This window comes from Impatiens glandulifera, chromosome 4 (genome assembly GCF_907164915.1).
Source record: "Impatiens glandulifera chromosome 4, dImpGla2.1, whole genome shotgun sequence".
Taxonomy (NCBI): domain Eukaryota; kingdom Viridiplantae; phylum Streptophyta; class Magnoliopsida; order Ericales; family Balsaminaceae; genus Impatiens; species Impatiens glandulifera.
The window spans coordinates 48,598,870-48,609,248 of NC_061865.1; the positions used below are offsets into that span (position 1 = coordinate 48,598,870).

Here is a 10,379-nt window from a genome sequence, read left to right on the forward strand (position 1 = left end):
CTCGTCCTCAACTTCGAACCCATCCTCGAAACCCAATTTAAAATATTCAAATATCGGATACCCACATATATCAACATACGAGTACCATTTGTACTACCGAATATTATGCTAAACAAGCCAAGCTCGAGCCTGGAACTGTTCAGCTTAACTCGACTCATTTACAACCCTAATCGTAATTGGTTAGTTAACTGCGCATTTTCATTCATCGGAACTTCGGTCGCCTGATCGCGTCATTTAAAAAAAAATTGAACTTCAAACTTTTGAATAGAAAAGAGTCTTACATAAAGGAGTATGGTTTTCAAATAACCCAAAACAAAATATTTCAAATAATTTAGAAAAAAAACATTGTAAAAATATTAAAGTAAAAAATTGAAGTTTTTCCCCTAAACTAGATTTACAAGGAGGAGGTGGGAGAGAAGACAGCGACAACCTTCGTATTCTATGCTGTCGACCTTCGAACTCTAGTTAATAGCGGCAATAGACCGACCTACTGTTTCAGATTAACTGCGCCTTCAACTTTGCCCACTTGACCCACTTGATCGCGCCTCCGCCTTCGCCCTCAGTTGCTACCAGCCGATCACCCTGCTCACCAAATCTGTCAGTATCCCCTGCATCTGTTTCAGATTTGTATAACTCCTATTTATCGTTTTCTGATTATTTGATCAATGAAAAACAGCTACTATGTATTAGTTTTGATAGATTGATGAGAATGTATGTATAACATGATGATGATACATGATTGCATCTCTTATCATATTTGGAGTTTTCATATGTATTTTATATTGCACCCTTGCAATCACTTTCAATTGTGACACTATTACATTGCATCCCAAAACTTCAACATTTCATAATAAGACTAAACCACCAGCAACCCGTTTCCCATATTTTGATTTTAATTGCATCGAAAAGAGGAGGCCAAAGGACTTGCTCTCTTGAAATTAGCCTCATATGAGATTCAGTCACTTCATTTACAGGAAACCAATCAGCCACAACAGTAACAGCTTCTGTAACAACAACATTAGGAATTGGTGTATGACCTTGATACACCAATCCATTTCTTTGCTTCTGAATAAACTAGTAAGTAATAAGTAAAAGGGTTGGTATCTCTTATTACTAGGAAATGGAGCAAGAACTCCTCTTGTCAAACATCAAAGCAGATGAAAACATCAGTACAGTTTAAAACTGATAAACCACTTAACTCCTCTGTGTTCTCTTCAATGATCAAGAAACATAATCAATAGATTGATATAAGTTTTTATTGTGTTGTAATGCATTTAAAAGCAGTATTGAATACACAAATGACACACACTCGTATACCACACATATAAACCAGACACTTCACATAAAATCTACAAATGGAAGCCTTTGAATACCACTTTTGACTAGGCGATTCTCATCACATTTGCGGAGATACTAGATAAAAATGAGGATATCTTATGTCTTAGATGTAAGAGAAGTACCCCAAGATCCATAGGTGATCTATTTTTAATTTTTTTGGTATGAAAATAAATACTTTGATAAGGAGATCCATAGGTGATCTATTTTTAATTTTTTTGGTATGAAAATAAATACTTTGATAAGGATAGTACTTACAATATTCATAAGAGCCAAGTTAAATGAACTAGTGATTACAATAAGATGCACCAAACTTAGCCTTAGGTGGTCTAGGTTAAACAACTCATTTTTATTGAGGATGGAAGATAGGTGCACATACATTATCTTGTGATTCTTGCATTGCACCAACGCCAAATCTTTTCATCCTCACTGCAGGCAACCCGTTAAATGGAATTCATTTGAAATATCAGTGCACACCTTACAATTTTTCTAGAGTTGCAAAAGGGGTAAAAACATCTATGTGAGTCATTTTCTACTCAAAATCTAATACAAGCGATAGATTACATAGACCAAAAGGGCCTTGCCCTTTAATTGAATAAAACATTATTGATGTGGTGTATATGTTCATAGGTGTATGTACTTGTCTTTCTGTATTTTTGGTTATTAGCTACAACAATGTTTTGCAGTTGACAAGCAAAGATGACTCAGCCTTCAGTAATCCTTGCAACATCCAGTTATGATCATACAATTCGTTTTTGGGAAGCAAAAAGTGGGCGCTGTTATCGTACTATCCAATATCCTGATTCTGTAAGACATCTTTTTCATACTTTGTTTATAGGTATATTTTTTTCTTGTGTGAAGACATTGTCTTTTTATTTGATAAATGAGACATACAAAGTTTTTGAATAAAATATGAAAAAATAAATTTTTGTTATTGAAAAGGTCCACATTTTATTGAAAAAAGAAACATAATACATATAATGGGGTGGAGGGAGGGAGAAAAACAAAAAGCTAGAAAACAAAAAGATGGGTTAGATCCCCAAAAGATCAAAGAGTTCTCAACCCGTACAAAACCCTATTTTCCTAATAGAAGCAAAAACGTGAGGCATGAAACCCTTGATTCTGTAAAGCTGAAGCTTTTCCCATAGAATGTTTTACGGTTACTTTTTTTCCAAATCGTCCACTACATGATGGGAGGGATAGGTTTCCAATCGTCCGCGATATTATTGTTCGATCCCCAAGTAATTCATTTGTCTCAGAAGTCTGTCATATGCAAAGTACCCCAAAAGCTTATAAAATCCTTAAGTTTTAGTTGAAATATTATTTATATGTTGTAATTCTTAAGTTATGTAAATTCTATAGTTTTAGGTAACATACAACCCTGCCCTTTTCAATAAAAAGTTGGCCTTTTAAAAAAAAGGTAATATACAAACCATGTTCACAGTGATAATGTTATAAATTAAAATTAACTTAACTTATAAGTCAAACTTTTTAACTTAAATATGTATGTTTTATTTTATTCAAATATAGCTCTAACTTTCATGTTGATAAGTTATAACTTATACATAATCTATAGTTATGAGTCAAATTATTAGTAGAAGTTTACAAGGACTGGAGCGCCACTATGTGATCAAATTTAACAGCAGCCTTGGATCGTCAACAATGGATTTTAAATTATCAGTTACAATGATAACCATATTTTATTTTTAATTAGGAATCTAATTCTTAAGTTTTTTATTTTAAATATAACTCTTATGTTATAATTGTATAAAGTATAAATACAAGTTCTTTAGTTAATTTATATTTGACATAAGTACAATCTATTGTGAATTCTTTCTAACATCATTTTGAATTGGTTGGGATCTTTGTGGTGTACAGCAAGTAAACCGGCTTGAAATAACCCCTGACAAGAGATACATAGCTGCTGCTTGTAATCCCCACATTCGGTTGTTTGATGTTAATTCAACCAGTCCTCAGGCGGTACATCATCTTATATTAAACTATATTTTTTATCAACAAATTTATTCTAATAGGCCAGAGTAACAAAATCTTGCTTATTTGGAGCTTTTCCTTTACTTTTATGGCAGGTGATGAGCTATGATTCACATACTAGCAACGTTATGGCAGTTGGGTTTCAGTGTGAGGGAAAGTGGATGTATTCAGGTTCTGAAGATGGTACTGTAAAGATATGGGACTTAAGGTGCCTTCTGAGCTTGACTCTGTTATCCTCTATTTTATCTTTTGTTTGGCCTATTTTGGTTTGTGGGTAAATCTACTTTTCTTGTATGAGATCAGGGCTCCAGGTTGTCAAAGAGAATATGAAAGTCGGGCTGCTGTCAACACTGTTGTTTTACATCCAAATCAGGTTTAGATGCTGAATATTTTCTTTACCATTTGTCCCATATTGGTTGATCTGGAAATATATAATCAATGTGTTATTTGTAATTGATCTGGTTCTGGAGGGACATGTTTTCATGTTGAACTTGGGAGCAAGCTATCATGACTCACTGCATTTTTTTTATAGTAGATTTTGAAGTAACATTATAGGCACATTACAATTTCTTTTGGTAAATGTTTATCCACATGTCTACTGATATATTTATATATTTTTTCTCACTAGGAAATTTGTTTCTAAACTATATTAAGTTTTTTGTAAGGTCTACAGACTTTTTAATCATTATCTTTCCCTCTTTGCTTAAACATATTTTAATGGAAGTATGAGGGCAAAATGTTACTTTTTATATCTGTACACCATTCTTTATTACAAGGTTTCTATCTCTTAAATTTATACATTAAATTTTGCAAGTATATTTATTTATTATTATTTCCATATATGATCATCTTCATCCTACCAATTTAACTAATCTACATATGCATTTTGTTCATTGTTAATATATGGATATCTAACTGATTATGTATACATACACCACTACATCAGATAGCTTATCTCTCCTTCCACTCTAAATACATAACCAAAAACGCCTCCTTTGTTCCTTGCATAAAATTTCTCTCTTTCATCACATATTAGAGAGCTTTTCTTCTCCTTCCCAACATAGTTCAAAGGTAGCACAAAGAGATTAATCTGCAGTTTTTATTGGCTAACAGATTTGTATTGACATAGTCACTCTCACCTTAAAGAGTGTTCTGCTCTCTTATATCTTTATGTTCTTTGGTATTTTTTTCTTTTGTGGCGAGTTTTAGAGTATCTGGGAACATATATATGTACGAAGATTTGAGCTACTTGGAAAGGTTGAATTACTTGTATTTTTTGAAAAAGGTCAACTTTTCATTAAAAGAAAACTCAATATGCGTTTAATGAATTACAGATGAATTGCGTGTATTTTTATTTTACTTTTCCCCATGTAAATAACTGTGTATCTTTTTTGGAAGACACAATGTGCCTATGTATTAAAGCAATGCACCCAACATAAAAAAAGGTGCACCAAAACTGTTTTTTTTTTTTTTTTTAAAATGTCAACTTTTATTAAAAAGAGCGCAAGATGCGTTCGAACGTTACAAAATGGAATAAAAAAGTATTAGAACAAAGAGAAAGTTCGGACGATCCTTTCTAACTTATCAAATGCGGGACAATGTGTACGGAACACTAAATCATCTCTTTTTGTCTTTTTCCATTGTTCAAGATTATTTCATCTCTCCGTTCTCTATTTTCTTCCTTTATTTTTTCAGCTGTTGCAACTCTCCTAACCTTCTGAAAAGTTGGTCCCTCAAATTTGAAAGTTATGGTTATCTAATAGATGAAGATACTTTCTCAAATTTCCTATTCTCATTCACGTAAAGCTTCTTCTAACCAATGATATTGCCATAATATTGTTTTTGCTCTAACACTTGTTCCAAATTCGTAGTCCAAGATCTGTATTCATTTATTCATCGGAGGTAAGATCTTTCAAGATATTGAATGAAGAATCATTGACGAGCATCTCTGAGTTGATCGAGTTAGCTCAACCCATCCTAGATAACGTGTTCTCATTGCTGCTTCAAACACAACAAAAAAACTAGAAAATACAAACTCCCAGCGAAAGTTGGTAGTAAAGACATGTTGAAATAACTTAAGCTCAGGCTTGTAAGATTAATGATAAATGAAAGATGGATATTTCCATTTTTTCTCATGTCCAAATTTGATTAATTTGTAACTAATTTTAGAAATCTTCCTTTTTGTAACTTCACTATGTTCATTTGACTTTCCTTCTTATTTATGAAATGTTAAAGTTTGTAGAGTTGTCACAAATGTGACTTCTAACAATTCAAACAATGTCTATACCAATTGTTGAACACATAACCTGACTCAACCATCGGGCCACAATGAATTGGTCATTTGACTTGCCTTTATGAAGGACCTCATTTGTTGGTTGAAATTTCGTTTGTTCCTTCATGTGCATTATCATTTTTCTGTCAATCAATAAAATTTGCAGGGTTCTTTTTCATTTAATCTAATTTTCTTTTCTTGCATGCAATCTCTTGTAGACAGAACTTATATCAGGGGATCAAAATGGCAATATTCGTGTTTGGGACTTGACTGCAAATTCTTGCAGCTGTGAGTTGGTACCTACTCCTCCTTAAATTAGGATTACATTTGTTAGATGTCTTTTCACCAAGTGTAATTTTTCTTCTCCTTATCCAGATACTTTGCATGTATTTTAACATGAAGTTGCCTTGTTTTGATTCAGGTTCCAGAGGTTGATACAGCTGTTAGGTCTCTGACAGTGATGTTTGATGGATCTTTGGTTGTTGCTGCAAATAACCGTGGAACATGTTACGTTTGGCGCCTGCTGCAAGGGACACAGGTAATATCTAGGTTATTTGAGTAATTCAGTTATTATTATTTTTTTGTGTGCGCAATCAGCTCTGCTAAATCTCTCTTAAATTTATGTTACATATGCAGACTATGACCAACTTTGAGCCACTTCACAAACTACAGGCACATGACGGATACATTTTAAAATGTCTTCTCTCTCCTGAGTTTTCCGAGCCTAACAGGTTGAATTCAGCTCTCTTCTTGCGCATCTGAAACACTAAAGTATTAATTTTATTCGCCGCCATCATCACCTTCACGTGCATATCTATTTTCTATGGCGACTTCCATTTAAATGTTGCCTGGCCTCATTAAGGGTGTTAATCTAATTTAGCTAACATGTACCTACTCTAACTGATTAATAGTAAGGAATTGATTCGAACCTCACTCTTTCTATAAAGACCTGACTTCCAATAACTTCACAAGCACTATTTCATGCAAACAATAACTAGTTCATTTACATTCTTTTTATCTCAAATTTCCTCTCTTGCTTTTGTCTGCCTCCAAAATAGCCACTGCTGAAAACTAGAAGACCACTTACAGTCCCTTATATTTATTTATTTTGAAAATGATCATGAAGACTCGAGCCCACAACCTTATGGCCATGAGCTTTGCGCTCTACCAATGAACTAAACGAGCCTTCACTTACAGTCCCTTTACTCCCTTATATCAATAATTGCCATTGGTTTTCTGGATTTTGAGAGAACTCCCTTGTATGAACGGAATTTTATATGTGCTAATTAAGGGTTTAGATTGAGGAAGCATAACTGAGAAGGAGGCAGATATTTCAGATGACCAGCAACAAACTTTTTAAAGTGAAGCATCTTCTTTTAGAAATTTGTCATTGATGTAATAAGGAAGTACAAATTGAGAAAAGTAGACAAGAGTAGTAAAATTACCAAAATGTGTAAATAGCTACTAAACTATTTTTTTTTTCTTGGGAAGGCACAATGTGCCCATGTTAAATAGAAAAATGAAGCCCAACAACACTTACTTAAGCAATGGACCCAACATCAAAGGTGCTGAAGCAAAATAAAACAAAATAGGATCCAAGGCCCTATACAGTGTACTAGACAACATAATTGACAAAAACCCAAATGAACCGATACCCTCAGATTGTTTTTTCATCAATCAAGTGTAGATACAAACAATCATCGAAGATCTCAGAAGGAGTTGATGGTGTCTTGTCCATGACCATCCAAAAGTATAACCAATCTTAAAAAAACACCTCAAACAAACCTTGGACCACAACATGAAAAAGGGAACAATAAAGAGCCTCATAAAGTCCCTACTGCTTAAACGAGCTAATTCTCATAGTGGTTGGCAAATCTTCCCCAACTTCTGCATTTAATGACACAACACACTCCAATAACTTTCCATACTTGCTCTTCATTCCTTCTTATTCTTCCAGACGGGTTAGAGTTTTGTTGACCTGAATGGGTTTGGCTGGGCCTGTTGTACGACAAAAGAAACCTGAATTTCGAATGGGTATGGACCTTTATAAATATGAAGTCCTTCTAGGGTTTAGTTGTCCTTCATTTTTCTCTATTCTCCATTGTAACCTACTTTTTATACATATAGTGAAAGACTTTTCCTCTGCCCATGATTTTTTTCCGTCTTGAGTTTCCACTTTCCACGTAAATCTATGTGTTATTTACATGCTTTTCTATCTTTACTTGTCATCGATTTATAACAACATGATTAAAACTCTCATGCCAAATCTTGATGGCTACAAAGGTACATCTAAGCTCACAGGAGAACTAGCTGTGCTTGTTAGTAATGTCAATAATCTACTAAATAATAAGGAACTGGGATGCTCCTAATCATCATAAAGTTATAGTTTTATACCAGATAGCTTTGGATAATCTACATTTAAAGAATAAGTGTCAAAAACTCTCATGTCACCATCTACAAAATGCAAAAATAGGGGCAATTATACCCATGATTCTCTAAATTTGTCTCTGGTTTGCATAAGATTATGCATAGCTTGCCAAATGATGATCTTGTGTCTAAAAAATACTTTCCTTAGTCTAAAAACAAGTTTTCCCTGTAAGTCTACCTAGAAAAGGAAAGAATTTGCTCATTGAGATGACCATAAGTATGGTTAAGATTTCTTATTGCAGCTGATGTCATGAAATATATTACAAGGATGTTGGAGGCAACTATTGTCTCATTTAACACCACATAGGTGAGTGAATGCAATTATAGAGTGAACTGCTATATCTTTCTGTTAAACTTTGTAACTCCAGAAATTTATAAAAAATTGTATGTTCTTTGGTATATAGGAACTCCCCCAGTACCACAATTAAAAAGACTTATTTTAATTAGCATGGTAAGTCAATGCGTACTATGCATGCATGTCCATTAAGGAGAGCATCCCACATCTATTTTTGCACTGTGGGGTTTGGACGATATTGTTTTTGACTTTTTGTCCGCTCTCCACTCACTTACAATTTTGTTGTTTTTGTTCTCTTTTGGTAGTGTCTTATTTTCACGACTCACATGTATTTCAAACTGATCTTGTTATCTAGATACAATGTTATGTGTGATCTTCATATTTACCACTGTATATTTAAAAAGAGTTAATTTAATTTACTTTTATTGTGTTAGGTATCTCGCCACAGCCTCATCGGATCATACAGTTAAGATATGGAATGTGGATGGCTTTACTTTAGAGAAAACTCTTGTAGGTATGTTAGAGATGTACTACCCAGTCCTTTTCTTCATCATCTCCAGATTTACTCTCATCGTCTGTCTATAAAGAGACGGGTGTAAAAACTGTTTTCAACTTATTTCAGGACATACTCGCTGGGTATGGGATTGTGTCTTCTCTGTAGACGGTGCTTTCCTTATAACAGGTATGGGATAATTATTTTCTCAAATCAAATTAAACATATGTTCCATCTAAAAAACCCAAGACCATGCAGTTAAGGACTTAAAGTAGGAATTGAAATTAGATGTTGAATTCTCATGAAATTGAAATGTATAAAATTTGTTTAGGCGCAACTGTAAATATACTCTCGAATGATTAAAGCCATCACCATGCTTCCAACTATATGTTTTTTTTTCGAGAAAATGTTGCTTGACTAGTTTTATTTCGTTCTATTTGAGTAACTAGGTAATAATAGTTTCTATTTATTTGTTCCCAACTTTTGTTAATTGGCTAAAATTGGTTTATATGCTATTAGATGCTTATAGACAGTTAAAGAGAAAAGAAAAAAGGAAGAAGAAAATTAAATAATCTCTTAAGAATTACAATTCTATTATTTATTTTATTAACATAGGAATTGAATTGTAATTCATTGTAATTTTTTTAGAACTGAAATTTCAATTCTTTTTTCAATTTCACTCGTTCAAACAGCCTTAAAATCATTAGAATTGTAATTCTATTGAGTGAAGAAAATGTATAGGTGCGAATTCCATTGAAATTTGATTTCTATTATAATTTCTCTCTAACAAACATAGTAATTGAAAATTGAATTTCAGTTTGAACTCAAATTCCACCCCTAATCAAATAATAACATAGCATGCTTGCCCTTATGAAGATGTTTAAACCTGTTAATTTTGTTTACAAAATTGCTGCAGCTTCTTCGGACACAACTGCTCGACTATGGTCGATGTCGACTGGTGAAGACATAAGAGTGTATCAGGGGCATCATAAAGCAGCTGTTTGCTGTGCCCTTCACGATGGAGCCGAGCCATCTTCAGGCTGATTCATTCATTGAGTCATTGATTATGGGAGGATGGAAAAAAAATTATTGGCTTTTATATTCTCTACAATGATTGCTTCTTGGGACTTCCAACTTTATCCTTCTGGTAGATTGCATCATCTTTGGCTGTAAATATCTCTTCTGCTTTAGTGTTCGACATAAATTAGGGTTTCAGTTGTTTGGTTATGCTGGATTTCATCGTACATACATGCCTTTGTTTTACGCTTTTGGAAGAGAATTGGTTTAGTCATCTGATGTTCTATATTTGAAGAATATTGTTAAGACACATGTTTAGACTTTTATGCATTTGTTTAGACAATTAAATCTGTCCAAATGTTTTTGCTTGTTCTTGTTTTCTTGTTGTTGATCTTGACTGTTTCAAACAAAAAAAATATTTGTCCAATGAAGTGTGATCTCACCTAACTACATATGTTTCCTTTTTCAAGAAATGAAAAAAAATTCAGTTCAACTAGAAATTTCAGGATTTCTCATTTGGATTAGATATTATTTTCAAATTTTCACAC

The 10,379-nt window shown here is 33.3% G+C and overlaps 1 protein-coding gene across 2 annotated transcripts; it reads left to right on the forward strand.

Annotated features, from left to right (window-relative positions):
• Nucleotides 1–391: 391 nt before the first annotated feature.
• Nucleotides 392–10,174, forward strand: LOC124936283 (target of rapamycin complex subunit LST8-1). Of its 2 annotated transcripts, none has more exons than XM_047476770.1 (11): nucleotides 392–627; nucleotides 2,022–2,142; nucleotides 3,214–3,315; nucleotides 3,423–3,535; nucleotides 3,631–3,700; nucleotides 5,818–5,895; nucleotides 6,021–6,137; nucleotides 6,236–6,330; nucleotides 8,756–8,835; nucleotides 8,944–9,003; nucleotides 9,731–10,174. In XM_047476770.1, the coding sequence occupies exons 2-11, from the start codon at nucleotides 2,035–2,037 to the stop codon at nucleotides 9,856–9,858; spliced, it is 951 nt and encodes a 316-aa protein (XP_047332726.1). In that variant the 5' UTR covers nucleotides 392–627; nucleotides 2,022–2,034; the 3' UTR covers nucleotides 9,859–10,174. The 2 variants fall into 2 exon arrangements, with proteins under 2 accessions (XP_047332726.1, XP_047332725.1); XM_047476769.1 differs by having other exon boundaries at nucleotides 392–597.
• Nucleotides 10,175–10,379: the final 205 nt, after the last annotated feature.